At 47.4% G+C, this 22,128-nt stretch overlaps 1 protein-coding gene across 1 annotated transcript in view; it reads left to right on the plus strand.

Moving 5' to 3' along the window:
• The window catches only part of DYRK4 (dual specificity tyrosine phosphorylation regulated kinase 4), a 168,997-nt gene that overhangs the window by 32,533 nt on the left and 114,336 nt on the right, over nt 1-22,128 (plus strand). The window contains exon 3 of the mRNA XM_084860015.1: nt 19,099-19,183. Within this exon, the coding sequence (XP_084716141.1) occupies nt 19,099-19,183 (85 nt within the window). The remainder of the gene's footprint in view (nt 1-19,098; nt 19,184-22,128) is intronic.

The raw sequence follows: 22,128 nt of genomic DNA on the forward strand, positions 1-22,128 counted from the left end.
AGATCTTTCCTGTATAGTTCTTCTGTGTATTCTGAATCTCATCTGCTTCTGTTAGGTCCCTGCCTTCTTTGTCCTTTATCATGCCGGTCTTTGCACAAAACGTTCCCTTGAGATCTCCGATTTTCTTGAAGAGATCCCTAGTCTTTCCCATTCTGTTGTTTTCCTCGATTTCTTTACATTGTTCATTTAAGAAGGCCTTCTTGTCTCTCCTTGCTATTCTCTGGAACTCTGCATTCAGTTGGATATATCTTCCCCTTTCTCCCTTTCTCTTTGCGTCCCTTCTTTCTTCAGCTACTTGTAAAGCCTCATCAGACAGCCACTTGGCTTTCTTGCATTTCTTTTTCTTTGGGATGGATTTCGTTGCTGCCTCCTGAACAATGTTACGGACCTCCGTCCATAGTTCCTCAGGCACTCTGTCTATCAGGTCTAATCCCTGAAATCTATTCCTCACCTCCACTGTATATTCATGAGGGATATGATTTAGGTCATACCTGAATGGTTTAGTGGTTTTCCCTACGTTCTTCAATTTAAGCTGAAATTTTGCAACAAGAAGCTCATGATCTGAGTCACAGTCAGCTCCAGGTCTTGTTTTGACTGACTGTATAGAGCTCCTCCATCTTTGACTGCGAAGGACATAATCAATCTGATTTCGATATTGTCCATTTGGTGATGTCCATGTGTAGAGTCGTCTCTTGTGCTGTTGGAAAAGAGTGTTTGCTATGATCAGTGTGTTCTCTTGGCAAAACTCTATTAGCTTTTGTCCTGCTTCATTTTGTACACCCAGGCCATGCCTGCCTGTTATCCCGGTGATTTCTTGATTTCCTACTTTAGCATTCCAATCCCCTATGATGAAGAGGACATCTTTTTTGGTGTTAGTTCTAGAAGGTGTTGTAGGTCTTCATAGAACCCACTTGATTGCTTGATTGCAGTAACAATTTTTCCTTCTCATTGCCAGCAGGGAGAAGGAGAAAGGGGGGGGGGTGTTTGGAAGCAATAGGCAAAAGTGCACACATGGGGAAAAATGGGATGGGAGCAATAACTCTGGAGCAGATTGCTGGGATGTGGTGAAATTGGGGTCGGGCGGGGGGAGCTCTCTGGAGCCATATAAAGAGGTTGGATGGGGCAGTTAAGATTATGAAGTCCAGTGTAAAATTACTTAATTGCACCACAGTTGAAATTAACAGTTTGGATCAGAGAGGAGTTGAGTGAGAAGATGGCTTCCTCCACCCCCAGAAAAGGGGAGAGAGAAGGAACTCGGTGTCCTGTACCCAACTCTCCCAACCTCCATGCTGCACACTGGCTCTTTCACCCCCTTGGCTCGGGGCAGAGCCAAGTGGGGAAATGGTTGGAAAGGACTCAGGACTCCTGGCTTCCAGCCCCCAATATGCCTCCCCACTCCTCTGTCTGAGTTGGGGACAGTGATAAAGCCCCCCACCTTGCTGCCACGCTCTAAGACAGCGAAGTAGCACCATCTCTGCCAAAAAAGAAAAGAAAAAAAAGAATTGAACCCAGGATTTGAATTCCACACTGACTCTAAGTTCTGTGTGTGTGCCGGGGGGGGGGGGATTTTCCTCTCCTAAGTTTGTGTTCGTGGCACTACTGGGGGATGGAGAAGGTGCAAAAGGCCAAATCCATTAAAAAAAGCAAATGGGGAGAATAACACAGAAGATAAAGGTCTGTGTTGATCTATATTCCTAGATTAAAAGTGAGAAGCAGATGATATGTTTTCTATTCCTAAAGGGTTTATCTCCTCTCTTTATTTATACCACTTAATATTAAAAATCTCCAAGTGCTTCACATACAAATATTTAAAATTGCATTTAAATACAATATTAAAAAATTATGAAAAACGACTTCTGGCTGGGACTGATGTCGCTCTGGCAGCTTCCCATGAATCTCCATGGGAGCGTTCTCAAACAGCTTTTTAAAAGGTTGAAAAACCTTTTCATCTCCCCCCTGGAATTGAAGGGGGGGGCAAGGCATGCTCTGGACAACATCTTGGAGAAAAGTAACCCCCACGAGATAGTGGGGGGGCTGGATTCCAGGGTTATCTTCCGAGAGCTTTGTTGTTCAGTCATTCAGTCCTGTCCGACTCTTCGTGACCCCATGGACCATAGCACGCCAGGCCTTCCTGTCCTGCGCTCTCTCCCAGAGCGCGCTCAAGCCCATATTCATTGCATCAGTGATGCTATCTAGCCATCTCATCCTCTGCCATCCCCTTCTCCTTTTGCCTTCAGTCTTTCCCAGCATCATCAGGGTCTTTTCCAGAGAGTTTTCTCTTCGCATTAGGTGGCCAAAATATTTCAGCTTCAGCTTCAGTATCTGTCCTTCCAATGAGCACTCAGGGTTGATTTCCTTTAGGATTGACTGATTCGACCTCCTTGCAGTCCAGGGGACTCGTAAGGGTCTTCTCCAGCACCACAGTTGGAAAGCATCGATTCTTCGGCGCTCAGCCTTCCTTATAGTCCAGCTCTCACAGCCATACATTACTACTGGGAAAACCATAGCTTTGATTAGACGGACCTTTGTCGGCAAGTTGATGTCTCTGCTTCTTACTATGCTGTCTAGATTTGCCATAGCTTTCCTCCCAAGGAGCAAGCGTCTTTTAATTTCATGGCTACAGTCACCATCTGCGGTGATCTTAGAGCCCAAGAAAGTAAAATCTGTCACTGCTTCCATTTCTTCCCCTTCTATATGCCAGGAAGTGATGGGGCCAGATGCCATAATCTTCGTTTTTTTAATGTTGAGTTTCAAACCAGCTTTTGCACTCTCCTCTTTCACCCTCAACAAGAGGCTCTTTAGATCCTCTTCGCTTTCTGCCATTAGGGTGGTATCATCTGCGTATCTGAGGTTGTTGATAATTCTCCCAGCAATCTTAATTCCGACCTGTGATTCATCCAACCTGGCGTTTCTCATGACGTACTCTGCATATAAGTTAAATAAGCAGGGCGACAATATGCAGCCTTGTCATACTCCTTTCCCAATTTTGAACCAATTGGTTGTTCCATGCCTGGTTCTTACTGTTGCTTCTTGACCCTCGTATAGGTTTCTCAGGAGACAGGTAAGGTGGTCTGGTACCCCCATCTCTTTCAGAATTTGCCACAGTTTGTTGTGATCCACACAATCAAAGGCTTTAGCGTAGTCAATGCAGCAGAAATAGATGTTTTTCTGGAATTCTCTTGCTTTCTCCATGATCCAGCAAAAGTTGGCAATTTGATCTCTAGTTCCTGTGCCTCTTCGAAACCCAGCTTGTACTTCCGGTAGTTCTCAGTTTGCATACTGCTGAAGCCTAGCTTGTAGGATTTTGAGCATCACCTTGCTAGCATGTGAAATGAGTGCAATTGTACGGTAGTTTGAACACTCTTTGGCATTGCCCTTCTTAGGAAGTGGAATGTAAACTGACCTTTTCCAGTCTTGTGGCCACTGTTGAGTGTTCCAAATTTGTTGGCATATTGAGTGCAGCACTTTAACAGCATCATCTTTTAGGATTTTAAATAGCTCAGCTGGAATAGTGTCATCTCCACTAGCTTTGTTGTTAGTAATGCTTCCTAAGGTCCACTTGACTTCACTCTCGAGGATGTCCGGCTCAAGTTCAGTGACCACACTATCATGGCTATCAGGGACATGAAGATCTTTCCTGTATAATTCTTCTGTGTATTCTTCCACCTCTTCTTAATCTCATCTGCTTCTGTTAGGTCCCTGCCTTCTTTGTCCTTTATCATGCCCGTCTTGGCGCAAAACGTTCCCTTGATATCTCCGATTTTCTTGAAGAGATCTCTAGTCTTTCCCATTCTGTTGTTTTCCTCGATTTCTTTGCATTGATCATTTAAGAAGGCCTTCTTGTCTCTCCTTGCTATTCTCTGGAACTCTGCATTCAGTTGGATATATATTCCCCTTTCTCCCTTGCTTTTCGCTTCCCTTCTTTCTTCAGCTACTTGTAAAGCCTCATCAGACAGCCACTTGGCTTTCTTGCATTTCTTTTTCTTTGGGAGGGATTGAGTTGCTGCTCCTGAACTTACGGACCTCCGTCCATAGTTCTTCAGGCACTCTGTCTATCAGGTCTAATCCTTTAAATCTATTCCTCACCTCCACTGTATATTCATAAGGGATATGATTGAGGTCATACCTGAATGGTTTAGTGGTTTTCCCTACGTTCTTCAATTTAAGCCGAAATTTTGCAACAAGAAGCTCGTGATCTGAGCCACAGTCAGCTCCAGGTCTTGTTTTGACTGACTGTATAGAGCTTCTCCATCTGTGGCTGCAAAGGACATAATCAATCTGATTTCGATATTGACCATCTGGTGATGTCCATGTGTAGAGTCGCCTCTTGTGCTGTTGGAAAAGAGTGTTTGCTCTGATCAGCGTGTTCTCTTGGCAAAACTCTATTAGCCTGCTTCATTTTGTACACCAAGGCCATGCTTGCCTGTTATCCGGCATATTTCTTGACTTCCTACTTTAGCATTCCAATCCCCTATGATGAAGAGGACATCTTTTTTTGGTGTTAGTTCTAGAAGGTGTCGTAGGTAGGGATGTCGGAGAATTTCTTCACGAATCTCCAGGAGGCCGAATGCCAACGCATTCGGCCCCTCGAAATTGGTGGAGAAACGGTCTGCCCCCCCGCCCTCCCCGGGATGGGACTTACCTTGGTCGAATGTCCCTGGAGGTGGCGGCTCCCGGCGGCGGTTCGGTGGCGGTTCGGCGGTGGCCGGTCTTCCGACCGGCCACTGCCACCACCATTTCCAAGTGTAAAACAACAACAACAACAACAAACGTGATAGGCTACGTAAAGATTTACATAGCCTATCATGGCTAGATTTTCAAAAAATAAATGTTTACATAGCCTATTATGGCTGGAAAAAAAAGCCCGTACTTTTTTCTTTGGGGGAAAAAAAAAAGCGCATACGCAAATGGCGGCACCCATGGGCGCCGCCATTTGCGTTCCTTATTTGGGCACGTGTAGTCTACGTAAACATTTACGTAGACTACAGTGAAAATAAGGGCAACGCCATTTGCGTAGGTGCTTTCCCCCCCCCCCCCAAAGTCAGCCGTGATAGGCTACGTAAACATTTACATAGCCTATCACGGCTGACTGCAGGGACGCAAACGGCAGCGGCTACGGCCACCACCATTTGCGACCCGGCAGGAGAAGAGGATTCGCAGCCGGAGGGACGGGGCGCCTCCCCCCTGGCCAGAATTTCAGCCGGAGGGACGGGGCGCCTCCCGCCTGGCCAGAATTTCGGCCGGAGGGACGGGGCGCCTCCCCCCCAGCCAGAATTTCGGCGGGGAGGGATGGGGCGCCTCTCCCCCCACCCAGAATTTTGGGGAGGAATGGAGCGCCTCCCCCCACCGCGAAGCAAGCTGCGGGACCAGGTAAGGGACTTTCATCCATCCCTAGTTGTAGGTCTTCATAGAACCGATCAACCTCAGCTTCTTCGGCCTCAGTGGTTGGGGCATAGACTAGAATTACTGTGATGTTGAATGGTTTGCCTTGGATTCGTACTGAGATCATTCTATCGTTTTTAAGATTGTACCCCAGTACTGCTTTTCCCACCCTTTTGCTGACTATGAGTGCTACTCCATTTCTTCTAAGGGATTCTTGTCCACAGTAGTAGATATGATGGTCACCTGAATTAAATTCGCCCATGCTTGTCCATTTTAGTTTGCTGATTCCCAAGATGTCAATGTTCAATCTTGCCATCTCATGTTTGACCACATCCAGCTTACCTTGATTCATTGATCTTACATTCCAGGTTCCTAAACAATATTGTTCTTTACAGCATCGGATTTTCTTTTCACCCAGAGCTTTACCAATGCAAAAAGCTGTGCTGAGACTCCTATTTTATAGGAGAAAACAGGGGTGACGTGTTCCATAATAATATATGCTATATATATTTATATAATATATAATAGAGATGTTAACAATATCTGAGAACATCTGAGGACCTGTAAGATCTGTTTGAGAGAAACCTGTCTGCGCCGAGAAGAAGGGAGCTGGCATCAACTCCCCCCACATCCTCTGTGTCAAAAGTGTTGAAAACAAAAGGTATAGGAGAATTATTTACGCTGATAAAGACTTTATCTTCGCAATTTACGGAACAAGTCAAAAGGTTGGATTTAATCCAAAATTCCATCACCGCCCTGCAAGGAGCTGTAGATTTAATTGATGCGCCACGGCAAAAAATGGAGACGAAAATTAATGAGCTTGAAGACCAAGTGGCAGGAAATGAAACTACAAACAAATTTGTTTTAAAAATATCTCTGATAGAATCTCTCAACTGGAGACCTTCACTAAAAGATCCAATGTACGTATTATTGGGATTAGGGATGTATGAATCCCTTAACTGGCTCCGTTCAGGGGCATCTGCGGTGGGGCGGAGGCCCTCCGTCCCTCCCCCCAGAATCCTTCCCAGCCGGCTCCGCTCTGCAATAACTCCGCAGAGCCACCGGCCAGAGCCAGCCGCAGCCAGATTCCAGCCGCAGCTGGGCTGCTACGGTCGCAAATGGCAGCCACTACTCCAGGTGCCATTTACATCCCTGTCAAGCCATGATAGGCTATGTAAGTATTTACGTAGCCTATCACGGCAAAAGGCAGGGATGCAAATGGCGTAGCGGCTGCCATTTGCGTGGCTGCCCTTGGCTGTGATAGGCTACGTAAATACTTACATAGCCTATTACAGCAAAGCGCAGGGGCGCAAATGGCGTAGCAGCTACATAAGTATTTATGTGATAGGCTACGTAAGTATTTACATAGCCTATCACGGCAAAAGGCAGCCACGCAGATGGCAGCCGCTACGACGGCTGCCATTTGTGGCTGCAGCAACCCGGCAGCAGCCAGAAGAGGAGCTGGAGTCGCCGCTGCTGCCGCCTCCACCGCCAGGTAGGCTCCATCCTGGGGGGATTCCACAGAGTGGCGGGGGGGATTGCTGGAGTCCATGGCGGAATTTTCCAACATCCCTAATTGGGATTAAAAATCTGCCTAATGATGTAAAATTGCCTATTTCTGTGGATAAAGTTTTGCATGAGATACTCCCTATTCCATCTGATTATATACTTGATATTGAGCAGGCATTTCATGTAGGGATGTACAAAAGTCACTTACCTTTCGCGGATTATGTTGATGGTGGGGGGGGAGGCGCTCCGTCCTTCCCCCCGGAATCCTGGCCAGCCGGCTGTGCTCCACAGGGATTCTGCAGAGCCGCCAGCCGGCTCCGCCAGCAGCTGGACATCCGGCCGTAGCCACCACCGTTTGCATCCCTGCAGTCAGCCGTGATAGGCTACGTAAATGTTTACATAGCCTATCACATCTGACTTAAAAAACAACAACAACAACGCGCGTACGCAAATGGACGCTACGCTATTTGCATTCCCCTTATTTTCGCCGTCTTAGTCTACGTAAATCTTGACGTAGACTAAGACGTGCCAAAATAAGGAACACAAATGGCTCCGCCATTTGCGTACACGCGTTGTTGTTGTCGTTGTTTTAAAAAAGTCAGACGTTATAGGCTATGTAAAGATTTAATTTTTAAAAAAATGTTTTTAAAAATCTAGCCGTGATAGGTTACGTAAATCTTTACGTAGCCTATCACGTCTTTTTTTTTTTTTTACTGGAAATGGCGGTGGCGGCAGCCAGTCGGAAGACCGGCCGCTGCGGCTGCCGCCGAACCGCTGCCGGAGCTGCAGCCGCCAGGAAGATCCGCCCCAGGTAAGTCTCGTCCCAGGGGGTGGCGGGGGGGTGGCAGACTGTTCCGCCACCGATTTTGGGGGCAGAATTCTCTGACATCCCTAATTTCATGTGCCAAATGCTAAAGGGACTAATTACACGATCATAGCTCAATTTGCAAAAGTCTCCACAAAGAATTATATCCTGTGTTTGGCAAGGGAGGCTGGAAGCCTTTCCTGGAAAAAAGATAAAGTTATGTTATTTCCAGACTACATTAAAGAGGTGGCGAATGAAAGAAGGCAATTTATCAAAGCAAAGAATATGGCAAAACAAATGAACTTACACTGTTACTTAAAATATCCTGCTACACTTTGTATTGTGTGTGAAGGTTAGATGAAGAAGTTTCTAAATCATGAAATGACAGAGGCATGGCTTAACATAAAAATGCGTGAGCATTCTTTTACAACCCCATGAACTGGAATCTTTAAAAAGCTTTGTTAACTGTTTGTGTTTAGTCTACATGATCCAGACCAATTCACATGATAAATGATTATATTTATTTTGGTTTACTGTCTTTCCTCTTTTATTTTTTTCTTGCTTTTAAAATATTTTTTATTTTAAAATAGATAATATATCTAGTATAAAATATATTACTGATGGTTGAAGGTTTATATTAAGTTTTATTATTATATAATACTATATAATATTATATATATAATTACTAATAATATAGGCTTTTGGGAATGAATTGTAGACCTGTTTCTTTGATATATGAGCCTTGTGTGGCGCAGAGTGGTAGGCGGCAGTATTGCAACCGAAACTCTCCCCATGACCTGAGCTCGATCCTAGCGGAAGCTGGGTCTCGGGTAGCCGGCTCAGGTTGACTCAGCCCTCCGTCCTTCCGAGGTCAGATGGGCAGCTAATTATTATTATTATTAATAATAATACGTAGTAGTAGTAGTAATAATAATAATAAATATCAAAACCCACCAAGAGATCAAGAAGTAACAGGGACAGACTCCCCCTTTCCCTCCCCTGAAGAAGGTCATCCATCAGGGAGACCAAGGCTAATTCTGTCTCCAGACCAGGCTTGAACCCAGACTGGAATGGATCCAGAAAATCAGTTTCATCCAAGAGTGCCTGCAGCAGAGACACCACCACCACTATCTTAAGCACCTTACTTGTGACCAAATGATGGTTGGCATAGTGCTCTGGGTCAAGCGAGGTTTTTTTCAGGAGTGGTCACACAGTACCACCTCCTTCAAGGCAGTAGGGACCATCCCATCATGCAGCGATGTGTTCACCACTCCCCTGATGCATCTGGTCAATCCCCCATGGCTAGCTCAAAGAAGCCATGAACGGCAAGGGTCAAGAAAGCATGTAGTGGGTCATACAGATGCAAGTGTCTTGTCCACATCCTCAGGCTCCAAAAACTGAAAATGATCCCACAAAATAGGATAAGAGGATGCACTGGACAGCTCTACAGACATGGCATCAATAGTGGCATTCTAGTCAGAGCGAAGGTGAGTGATTCTATCCTTGCAGTGTCTCACAAGCTCACCACAGCGGGTCTCCAAGATATTGGATTCACTGGGGCAGATTACAGTAACCCTCTAACCACCTGGGAAAGCTCAGCTGGACAGCTACTCGAGGATGTGATGGAGGTTTCAAAGTACGCCTTTGCTGCTTTCACTGCCACACAATAGGTGCGATTAGACACTTTTATATGTACTCAGTCACCTTCATGATGAGTCTTGTAACACTTATGTTCCAGCCATCTTCTGATCGGTTTCGTGGCCTGGAGCTGCCTAGTAAACCAGGGAGTCGGCTGAGCTCCACAGTGCTGAAGAGGGCACTCAGGAACAATTGTGTCAGTGGCCCACTGCGCTTCGCCATTCCACAGCATGACAAGGGCCTCGACAGAACCAGTGGCTCTGGGTACTGGAAAATCCCCTGGAGCATTCAGGAATCCATCAGGTTCCATAAGTCTCTGGGAGTGGACAATATCAATGGCTCCCCCACCCCTGCAGGGAGGGACAGGCACTGCGAGACCAAACTTCACCAAAAAGTGATCTGACCATCACCACAGCATGCTTTCCACCACACCAATATCCAGGCCACTCACCTCACATCCTGAGACAAAAGCCAAATCAAGGATGTGCTCTGACCTATGCGTCGTAACCCTTTCAAAAACAACAGCAGCAGCAACAACAACAGTTTTGAGACTCAGAACTTAGCAAGGAAAGATACACTCTGATCTGAAAACCTACTCCACAAACTGTTACACAGTCAGAAGAGATGGGCATGTGACATTGTTCAGCCGACCCTTAGCCCACAGTGACTGGAGGAATTCTAGAAATGGTGTGATATAGTGATGTCAAAGAACACTAGTCAGGTGATGAGAGAAAAATGAGATCAATGCATTCTTGACCCACAATGGATAACTGTTCTGTTCATTTCAAAGCTGCTTGATAGTCTCCATTCCCTTATCGCCATACATTTGATACATCATTTCAGCTTTTTCAGTCACCAAAGAGCAAGCCTTATTTATAAATAATGTAGTGTAGGAAGAAATTCTAAGACAGAAAAAGCTGGATAGATGGGAATAATTTAAAGGACACTTAGTTGTTGTTGTTCAGTCGTTCAGTCGTGTCCGACTCTTCGTGACCCCATGGACCATAGCACGCCAGGCCTTCCTGTCCTGCGCTCTCTCCCGGAGCGTGCTCAAGTTCATATTCATTGCATCCGTGATGCTATCTAGCCATCTCATCCTCTGCCATCCCCTTCTCCTTTTGCCTTCAGTCTTTCCCAGCATCAGGGTCTTTTCCAGGGAGTTTTCTCTTCGCATTAGGTGGCCAAAATATTGGAGCTTCAGCTTCAGTATCTGTCCTTCCAATGAGCACTCAGGGTTGATTTCCTTTAGGATGGACTGATTTGACCTCCTTGCAGTCCAGGGGACTCGTAAGAGTCTTCTCCAGCACCACAGTTCGAAAGTATCAATTCTTCAGCGCTCAGCCTTCCTTATAGTCCAGCTCTCACAGCCATACATTACTACTGGGAAAACCATAGCTTTGATTAGACGGACCTTTGTCGGCAAGGTGATGTCTCTGCTTCTTACTATGCTGTCTAGGTTGGCCATAGCTTTCCTCCCAAGGAGCAAGCGTCTTTTAATTTCATGGCTACAGTCACCGTCTGCGGAGCCCAAGAAAGTAAAATCTGTCACTGCTTCCATTTCTTCCCCTTCTATATGCCAGGAAGTGATGGGGCCAGATGCCATGATCTTCGTTTTTTTAATGTTGAGTTTCAAACCAGCTTTTGCACTCTCCTCTTTCACCCTCAACAAGAGGCTCTTTAGATCCTCTTCACTTTCTGCCATTAGGGTGGTATCATCTGCATATCGGAGGTTGTTGATAATTCTACCAGCAATCAAAAAAGGACACTTAGACACGTGTCCAATTTAATATTGCTGTTTAATTCAAAAGAAACTTAGAAGGATCCTTTCCCCAGTATGTCACTCAACAAATTTAAAAGGTAATTAAAGGTGCAAGAAAGAAGTAGACCCCAAAGCTAATGTGAGATTTTGTTTTATATCCTCTTTCTCTGCCAAATATTCTAAAATCCACACCTGTCGCTAGTTACGGAAACCTTCACATTTTAAGCTGGCCGATTGGTTCCTCTGGGGTGATCTAGCTCTCTTGGGGACTCCTCCTGAATGTTTGGGGCCACACTGCTTCTAAGTAATACACAGAACCCCCTATGGGCGGCACCCCTTGCTGCTGCCCAAAGTGCTGCTGCAGAATTGCTGCCAGAATTCACCAGAAGCAAAAAAAGCTGCATTTTCACTTCAAAAAAGGGTTTGCACACCTTGTTCTAATGCATGCTCATGCTTCTGGAAGTCCCAGGGACTTCCAGAAGCATGACTTTGAGATGCCTTGTCTCAAAGTGGAAATGTGGCTTTTCCCCCACTGCACCACTGAAATTCGGCAATTTGGCAGCAGCAGCTGGGGGAGCGTATTGCCCACCCTGGCACTGTATTGAGACTGAATGATGTAAGTTCACGTTCCTCACTCTGGATGTGGAATTGCAAGATGATGAACAAGAAGAACATGTCAATTCACGACCACGTTGACATTTTCACCAGGAAGCTGCAAGGCATCTGGCTTTGGAATCTGAGACGCTTGGTGGGGGTAAAATGGGCTGAGTGCAGTGATGCTGCAGTTGAAAAGAAGTGATAAGTGGAAGGATTAAGCTCCCTCTTCCAGCACACTCCTTTTCCCTTGCGAGTTGCATCCTTGCAACGCCACTCCTCAACAAAAAAGATGTGTGGGCTAAGGTTTGTGAGCTCGAAGAGGGGAAGAAGCACTGGCCTACAAATTAACTGAAATATAATTAAGCAACCCGTTCATGCTCAGAATCAGTATGTTTCCTCATACTGCCAAGGCACACTTCTTTGGTGCCTCTTAAAAATCTGTGAAACGGGTAAATTATTCTCAAAATTTGCTTTGACATTTTTTATTACTGGTAGCCTGACCAATTGAATGGTGCTAGGAAACATGGCTACAAGCACTACACCCAAGTCATTAAAAAGCAGTACCACTCTCACTCTTCTGCATTAGAGGAGACCTGACCCTCCCCCCCAATCTTTCACTAACCCATTTTGCCAGCTAGGATTCCTCTAGCAATATGGAATAGTTCAGATGCTTCATCAGACAATACAGTCTTCGTAAGGCCCTGAGTGAGAGTTAGGGCTAGCTTGAAGACCTGAGAGGGGTGGAGGCAGAGTTTTTTGTGGTCTTTTTTTAACTGTGTGTGTGTTAACTGTGTTAATTTAACTGTGTATTTTAACTGCATTTAAAGCGTATACAGTTCATTATATGCTTTATGTAGGCTGTACTGAATATCTGCTGTTTACAGCTGGGTTTATATTGCCTGCAGTTTATAAGGTTCTAATCCATCTGCCTGGATGCCTTTGTACTTCCTAATTGTTGGCACTGGTGTATGGGGCATCATTGTGATAATTGTGGGTGGGGGGGCTGTCCAAATTCCAGTGTGATGGGCAGGGTGAGGTATGGCATGGGGGGTTCTTCTGGCCAGTTCAGGAGGCACGAGGGACACCAGCAGGAGGGAGTGCCTTTGGCCCAGCCACCAGCCACCCATCAGGATCTAGGTTTGCCTGTCAGCCTGCCCTCTGGCCTGCTGGTGCTGTTGGTGAATGCCAGATCAGTCAAAAAGGAAACCTCTACCATCCATGAGTTAATTGTAGATGAGGAGGCCAATCCGTTAGGTATTACTGAGACCTGAGTGGGTGTCATTATTCCCTTGGCCCCCTCTTTCCTTAAGCACTCACAGACACACAAACAGAGAGGCTTCAGTCTCACACCTTTAATTCACAGGTTCTAGGGATGTACGAATCCCTTACCTGGCTCCATTCAGGGGCATCTGTGGGGGGGGGGGAGCGGGGAGGCACTCCATCCCTCCCCCTGGAATCCTGCCCAGCTGGCTCCACTCCGCGGCAAGTCTGCGGAGCCGCCAGCCAGGCCCATCCGCAGCTGGACTGCTGTCCGCTACTGGGCTGCTGCGGCCACAAATGGTGGCCGGTGTAGTGGCCGCCATTTCCCTCGCTACGTTAGGCCATGATAGGCTATGCATATATTTATGTAGCCTATCACAGCAAAGAGCAGGGACACAAATGGTGGCCGCTATGCCATTTGCATCCCTGCGTTAGCCGTGATAGGCTACATAAATACTTACATAGCCTATCATGGCTAATGTAGCGAGGGAAATGGCAGCAAATGGCAGACCAGGGCCACCATTTGCACCCGAAGACGAGGGCAGCGGACAGCTGACACAAGGTAGGGTCCGTCCCGGGGAGGTTTCGCAGGGTGGCGGTGGGGATTGCTCCATTCCGCCATGGCCTCCAGCCTCACTGGAGTCCGTGGTGGAATTCTCTAACATCCCTAACAGGTTCATTACAGATGCAAATCCTCGAAGACTCTCTGGCTACGAAGGAATGCCTCCAGGGGATTCAAATGGGATCACCGAAAGTTGCCCGCAGTTTGAAAGGGTGGTTATCTGGCTAGGCTAACTTAGGGAGGGAGGTCCTGCCCCTTGCGTGCTGCTTCCCTACGTAGCCTCTCATGCATTGCTAACCAGTTCTACTGTCTAAGCTCCACCCTTGATGCTTCCCTCTTAGCTCTGCGCCGCCGCCTCGTGTCTCTTAGGTTACAGCCCTCACACCCCTCCTCCTCCTGCTCAGTGCTTCTCACAGAGGGGGGTGAGGGGGAAGCTTCATGCCCGGCCATCTGGGAGTTGGTAACCTGAGAAGCACGCCTACCCATATCTAAACTGGCTTGTGAAAAAGCCTCCCACAGTTCTGGTGGCTCCTCTTCTGAATCTGAGCCGCTAACTATCTCCCTGTGCCCAGAATCAATCCTGATAGTGGAAGAGCTGGGCAGGGTTAGTGTGACTCACTTCTGCCCACCTGGGTCCTTGGTTCAGCAAGTATGAGTGGCTGTGGCTTACAGAGATTCCATTGCCCTCACCAGGAGGCCATTCTGCTCTGGTACTGGATTTGAGGTTTTGCATCTGGTGTTAGGCCAGAGAGACAGAATAGGGATCCTGCTGGTGTACTGCCCACCACACTGCCCAGCAGCCTCCCTATCTGAACTGGTGGAAGTGGTCTGTGGTGTTGGAGAATCCAAGAACAGTGGTCCTTGGGACTTCACTAAGCATGCTGGGGCTGCCCTGTCAATGCAGGCTAAGTACCCTCTCCATTGCTGTGGAGTCTGGATAGCCATCTGGTTCTCGCCGGAGCTGCAGGCAATGAAGCAAGCCAGATGATGGCTAGAACAGAGGTGGTGGGCAACTCACCATGAGGATGATTGAACACTGGTTAGAGCAGAGGTTGGCAGAAAATAGATCTCCAGATGGACTTCAACCCCCTGGTGCTGCCAGGGGCTTCTGTGAGTTGAAGTCCAAAACATCGGGGGATCTACTTTCTGCTCACCCCTGGGTTAGAGCACACAACTGTGCCTACCATGTGGCAGTGAGGGCAGTGAAGAAGGCTTTCTTTATTGCCTCAGTTGCATCCTTGAGTAACTGCCCAGCAGAGGTTTTCTAGCCTAGGTGGTTCAGGGTTTTTTAATATCTACCCCAAATGGAACGTTGGAGCCCACAGTCACCAGTGGTGTTACATTTGCAAGGCAGTTCAGGGATAACATCTCTTGTCTTGCACCCAGATACTTGTATTCTTGACCTGCACCCTTCATCACTAATTTGAACTAACTGGAGAGGACTGACTGGGTAGGTCCAATGTGTCGTTAACACACCACTGTGGGAGGGACAAGTGTCTGATGCCTGGAAAGAGGCAGTGGTGCACCTGCTAATCAAGAAGCCCACGCTGGGCCCAGAGGTTCTTAATAACTCCCACCCAGTCACTAATATCCCCTTCTTAGGGAAGGTGCTTGTGAGGGTGCTGGTCATTCAGCTTCAGACACTCTTGGAAGGGATGGATTATCTAGACCCTTTCCAGTCTCGGTTCAGGCATAGTTTGGGGACTGAATCAGCCTTGGTTGCCCTGACAGATCACTTTTATCAGGAGAGAGGCAAGGGAGTGCTTTTGATACCATAGATCATGGTATCATTCTGGACCAGCTCTGTGAGTTGGGAATTGGGGCCATGGTGTTAGAATGGTTCCACTTCTACCTCCCGGGACATGTCCAGAGGATAGCATTGGATGACCATACCTCAGGCCCATGGCAGTCATGTTTTGGGATCCTCAGGGTTCCATTCTGTCCCTGATGCTGTTCAACACCTATATGAGGCGGTCATTAGGAGATTTTGAGTAAAGTGTCATCAGTATACTGATGATACCCAACCTTATTTCTGTACATCATCTGAGTTAGGAGAAGCCCCTGGACCAGTGTCTGGATGCAGTGGTGGGCTGGATGAAGACCAATAAGACCAATAAGCTAAGACAGAATCCTGACAAGTGTGGACAAGTGGTTCCCATGTTTGGGAATTAGGGAAGTTTCCTGTTCTAGATGGGGTTGTACTCCCTCTGAAGGAGCAAGTAGCTTGGGAGTGCTCCTAGATCCATCACTGTTTATGGAGGCACACATGTGTCCATAGCATAGAGTGTCTTTTTCCAACATTGGTTGGTATGCTAGGTACAGCCATTCCTAGACAGGATTCTCTGGCCACAGTGATCCATGCATTGGTAACCTCAAGGTTGGATTAGTGTAATGCATATCTGTGAGGCTGTCCCAGGGACTGTGGCTAGTGTAAATGCCTCAGCTAGGCTGCTGAGTGGGTCAATCTGTTGGGAACATATTGTAACAGTTCCGAAGGAGTTGCACTGGCTGCCAATAAGCTATCAGACCATGTTCAAGATGCTTATGCTGACATATAAAGCTCTGTATGGCTAAGGACTTGGTTATCTGATAGAGCACTGTCTACCTTATGTACCTGCCCGGTTATTAAGATTCAGGGGGGATGCCCTTTGCCTGGAGTTCAATGCGTAGCAACACAACAGAGGGCATTCTTGATTTACGCGCCCTGACTGTAGAACTCCTTCCCCCAGAACCAAGTCTAACAGAGAGCCAGCATGGTGTAGTGGTGAAAGTGTTGGACTGGGAGCTGGGAGATCCAGGTTCTAGTCCCCACTCAGCCATGGAAGCTCACTGGGTGACTTTGAGCCCATCACAGGGTATGCATTTGGCTAAACTTGGCTTTTGCTTCCTTTAGAACCAAGAACTGAAGTATAACATCGTTGCTTTCGCCCAGAGTTCCTGTAACTGCTACTTTATCTACTAAGTCATCTCTGTTGGTTAGGATCAAGTCAAGGATAGCCGATCCTCTAGTTCCTTCCACTACTTTCTGTAGGAGGAAATTATCCACAACACAAATCAGGAATTTCCTGGAGGGGCCCTGTTTTGCAGAATTTGTCTCCCAACAAATATCAGGGAAATTGAAGTCCCCCATTACTACTACACCATGCTTCCTTGAAACGTTGGATATTTGCTTTTCAAAAGTTTCATCCTTGTCTTCTCCTTGATTGGGTGGCCGGTAGTCGACTCCGACCACTATGTTCCTTTTATTCTTTGCTCCAATTATTTTAACCCAGATGCTCTCAATGGGGCTACCAAGCTCATCCTCCTGTATTTCTGTGCAGAGTAGGGGTGTACGAAACCCCCTTACCTTGCATCTGCGGGGGTCCGCGGGGGGGGGGAGGCGATCCATCCCTCTGCCCCAGAATCCTCGCCGGCTGGCTCCACTCTGTGGCGAGTCCGCGGAGCCGCCAGCCAGCTCTGAAGTGCCAGCGACTTGGCAGCCATTGCCGTATCGCTCGTGGGCTGGAGTAACTGCGGCTGCAAATGACGTCCGGGACGCCATTTGCGGCCATAAAGGCCTTAGTTTAAGGTAAATGCAGCCATTTACAGCTGCATTTAAACTAAGGCTGTTACGGCTGCAAATGGTTTCCCGGATGCCATTTGCGGCCACAGTCAATCTGTTCCAAAGCTGACCGGCGGGGAGGATCTGGCCAGTGAGGATTCCTCTTGCAGGTAGGAGATCCGATCCTCCACGGACTTCGGGGGGCTGGATTCAATAGAATCCAGCCTCATTGGGGTCCGTGGGGGATTTCTCCAACATCCCTAGTGCAGAAATATGTATTTCTCACATATACTGCAACCCCACCTCCCTTTCTGTTCCTCCTGTTCTTTTTGAACAAGTTATATCCTTCAGTTGCTGTATTTCAGTCATGAGAGTCATCCCACCAAGTCTCAGTTACACCTATCAAGTCATAATTTCCCTCCTGTTTTAAGAATTCGTTGTTTGCTTCCCATACTCTGGGCATTAGTATATAGACATCGAAGACCATGTGCTTCATGGTCTGGCTTTCATCCTACATGTTTGTGAATACTATTATTAGGCACTGTTAGAACTGTTCTCTCCGTTGCGGTGCATGAGTCTTTGTCCATTGTTACCCCCAACTTTACGTCTGTCTTCCCTGTAGGATTCATTTTAAAGCCCTCCTGATGAAGTTCTTCATGCTGTGGCCAAACACATTCTTCCCATCCTTTGTGAGGTGCAACCCATCTCTTGCCAACAGTCCATCTTCCAGGAAGTATAGCCCGTGGTCCCAGAATCCAAATCTCTCTTGTTGGCACCCCCTTCGTAGCCAATCATTCACCCGGAGTATTTTCCTTTCCCTTTTGTATCCCTCTTCTAACTACTGGAAGGATGGATGAGAAAACTATCTGGGCCCCAAAGTTGTTGAATTTCCTTCCCAAAGCTTCAATTCTGATGTGATTTCTTCGTAGCTCCACTTGGTGGTATCATTTGTTCCCACATGGATGAGAAGAAAGGGATACCTTTCTGTGGGCTTTATGAGTGCAGGCAGACACATCTCTAATCTTCAGTCCTCCTGGGAGACAGCATACTTGGGGAGTCCATGGGTCTTGGCAACATACTTGGGTTTCAATCCCATGCATCAAGGTGTCTCCCACTACTACTAATCTTCTCTTCTTGTTGTTGTAGGCCTTGGTTTCATTGCCTCTGCTTGACTGACCTTCAGCCTCTTGCTCACTCTCATGCAGGTTTCCCTGTAATTCTTCCTCTGCAGGCTGTCCTCCAGTCTCATCCTCAAGTACCTGGAAATGGTTCCATAGTTCCACTGCTTCCACTGGTGCAGAGTGGCTTCTAGTTCTTCTGCTCCTAACTGCCACCCTTTCCCAAGGAGTATCCTCTACTGAATTTTTCCTCGCCTCAGCATTTTCCTCTTCGGCCTCAACTTACTGTTGCTCTTCAAGCTTCTGTTCTTCCCTTTGCTGCTGTAGATCCATCATTCTGTCTAAGAACTCTTTGTGCTCTCTTATTCCCCGGAGGATCGACAGTCACCGTTCCAGTCCTCTTATTTTTTCTTCCAGCAGTATGATCAACCTGCACTTGTTGCAGGTGTAGGCCATGTTGTTCTCAGGCAAGAAAACAAACCTTGTACACACCTTGCAGGTCACCAGCACTAGAGAATCTTGTCCTTCCATAGTCTCTTTTCCCTTTTTGTGTCTAGCTTTCTGATTGTTCTAGAGTAGCCTGTGCTTGGTCCTCTACTCACTGGAGGTTAAAAACAAAGTCCCACTGGTATAGAAGTGTGTGTTACAAGATTTTTTTTTTTTTAATTATGTTAGGGGCCTCCCCCTTGACCTCCCCTGCTGAACTCCCCTGGTCAAATCCTGTTTGCTCCCTCTGGTTGCTTGCTCTCTGGGAACTTACATGCTTCTATAGTCCCTAGACCAGCTGGAGCAGCTTCCTCTGCTCTGCTCAGCTAGGAGGCGGGAAACGGACTGAAACTTCCTGCCCACACAGCTGCTGGGAGTACTCAGGCCAACCCCCCCAATTCTACATTGTGCTTCCCCTACTTACAGTATTCTTTCTTACAGGAAAGGGAACTGAATGCTGCTGTTCACAACTCAAAGCAAGAGGGAGAAAAAATTAGGATTGGATCAGGTCAGCCTGATTCCTGTGGTAAGCAAAGTTTACCTTATAAATGTGTTTTATTTTGAAATTAATCTGTCCTCCACAGCTTTTGCCCTGTCAAGGACCCACCATGATGTTTTTGCATCGCACTTTGAGGACATCACTTGTCTCTGCAGTGAACTTGACACTGTTGTTAGTGCAGTTCCAGTCGAGTCTGATGCCACCATCTGCCCGATTTTGTGGGATCAGTTCCGGTTGTTATGGCCTGATGATGTGGACAAGATGCTTGCAATAATGTGACCGACCACATGCCCTCTTGGTCCCTGTCCCTCCTGGCTAATAAAAGCTAGCCAAGGGGGTATGACTGGGTGGGTCCAGGGAGTGGTGAATGCTTCCCTGCGGGAATTCCCTGCTGTCCTTAAGGAGGCACTAGTGTGGCCACTCCTGAAGAAGCCCACTCTGGACCCAACAGTATTAGACAACTATCACCCAGTTGCAAATACCCCTTATCTAGGGAAGGTACTTGAAAGGGTTGTGGTGGAGCAATTGCAGGCACTCTTGGAGGATATTGATTATCTAGACCCATTCCAGTCTGGGTTTCAATCTGGACTGAATCAGCCTTGATCACCCTGATGGATGACCTTTATTGAGAGAGGGACAGGGGCAGTGCAACCCTGTTAATTCTGCTCAATCTCTCATCTGCTTTTGATACCATTGACCATCATTATCCACCTGGATTGGCTCTGTGGGATGGGTATCGGAGGCACTGTGCTACAGTGGTTCTGGTCCTACCTACGGGGCTGATTTCAGAGAGTAACGTTGGGTGACTATCCCTCAGCCCCTTGGCAATTGAGCTATGGGGTGCTGCAGGGTACCATCTTGTCCCCAATGTTGTTTAACATCCATATGAAACCGCTGAGAGCGGTCATTAGGGGATTTGGAGCTAAATGCCATCAGTATGCTGATGACATACAGCTCTCTCTCCCTATGACATCTGAATCAGGCAAGGGTCTGCAAGTCCTGGACCAGTGCCTAGACTCAGTAAAGGGCTGGGTGAGGGCCAATAAACTGAAACTAAATCCTGGCAAGATGGAAGCCCTGTGGGTGAGTGGTTGCCAGGTCCGGAAGATAGGCTATTCTGGAAGGGGTTGCACTCCATCTGAAAGATCAGGTCCATAGTCTGGGGGTATTTCTAGATCCATCACTGTCGCTGGAGGCCCAAGTGGCTGTGGCAGCTCTGAGTGCCTTTTACCAGCTTTGGCTGGTTCACCAGCTACAGCCTCTCCTGGACAGGGATCGCTTGGCCACAGTGGTATAGGCATTTATTTGTTTGTTTGTTTGTTTGTTTGTTTATAAAATTTCTATCCCACCCTATATCATTAAGATCTCAAGGTGGTGTACAGATAAAATCAATTTAAAAGTATAAAACAATACATAATTTAAACACCTAAAACATATTAAACTATTAAACAAACTAATAGCAGTTTAAATCTAAAACAATAAAACAGTTAAAACAATGTGCTAGGGGATGCATTTAGCCCTCAAAGGCTTTGGTAAAAAAACATGTTTTTCCTTGGCGCTGAAACAAGACCAGTGTCTGCGCCAATCAGGCCTCCAAGGCGAGGGCATTCCACAACCGGGGTGCCACAGCAGAGAAGGTCCTCTCCCACGTCCCACCATAGTGTATGTCTCGCACTGGTGGGATGCAGAGGAGGGCCCCTCCAACAGATCTCAGTTCTCGGGCAGGCATATATGGGGAGAGGCGCTCCTTCAAATATCGAGGTCCCAAGCCGCTTTGGGCTTTAAATGTCATCACCAAAACCTTGAATTCCGACCAGAAGCATATTGGCAGCCAGTGCATTCCTTTAAAACCGGTGTTATATGGTTTTTATGGGGTGTTCCAGTCAGCAGTCTAGCTGCTGCATTTTGCACTAGCTGCAACTTTGGAGTCATCTTCAAGGGCAGCCCCACTTAAAGTGCATTGCAGTAGTCTAATCAGGAAGTTACCAGCGCATGTGCTCCTGTGACTAGGTTATCCCTGTCCAGGAAAGGCCATAGCTGGCGGATCAGCTGAAGCTGGCCCCAAGTGCAACGCGCCACGGAGTCCACCTGGGGCTTGAGTGACAGGGATAGATCTAGGAGTACTCCCAAGCTACGCACCTGCTCCTTTGGGGGGTGCAACCCCATCCAGGACAGGTCGCTTACCCAATTCCCGGACTTGGGAACCACCAATCCACAGAGTTTCCGTCTCGTCAGGATTTTGCTTCAGTTTATTGGCCCTCGTCCAGCCCATTATAGCCCCCAGGCACTGGTCCAGCACCTTCACCGCCTCAGCCAACTCCGACAACAAGGAGAAATAGAGCTGAGTATCATTAGCGTACTGGTGATATCCCACCCCAAAGCTCCTGATGACCTCTCCCAATGGCTTCATATAGATGTTGAACAGCATGGGGGATAGAACAGAACCCTGAGGCACCCCACAGCTTATTAGCCATAGGGTAGAATAGGAATCCTCCAATACCACTGTCTGGAATCAGCCCCACAGGTAAGAGCGGAACCACTGTAGCACAGTGCCCCCAACTCCCATCCCGCAGAGCTGATCCAGTAAGATACACCATGATCAACAGTGTCAAAAGCCACTGAGAGATCCAGGAAGATCAACAGGGTAGCACTCCCCCTGTCTTTCACCCAGAGTAGGTCGTCAGTGAGAGCAACCAAGGCCGTTTCAGTGCTGTACCCTGGCCTGAAACCAGACTGAAATGGGTCCAGATAATCAGTTTCCTCCAAGAACATCCGAACCTGCCCAGCCACCACACGCTCATTAGTAACCTCAAGACTGAAATGCGCTCTATGTGGGGCTGCCCTTGAGGCTGCTCCGGAAACTGGAGCTAGTACAGAACGCAGCAGCTCAGCTGTTGTTGGGAGTTTTCAGCATGCAACTCCTCTGCTGAGGGACCTGCACTGGCTTCCCATTTGCTACCAGGCCAGGTTTA

The sequence above is a fragment of the Heloderma suspectum genome, chromosome 5, assembly GCF_057233095.1.
Source record: "Heloderma suspectum isolate Gila_16-S chromosome 5, 16-S_ref, whole genome shotgun sequence".
NCBI classification, from domain to species: Eukaryota; Metazoa; Chordata; class Lepidosauria; order Squamata; family Helodermatidae; genus Heloderma; species Heloderma suspectum.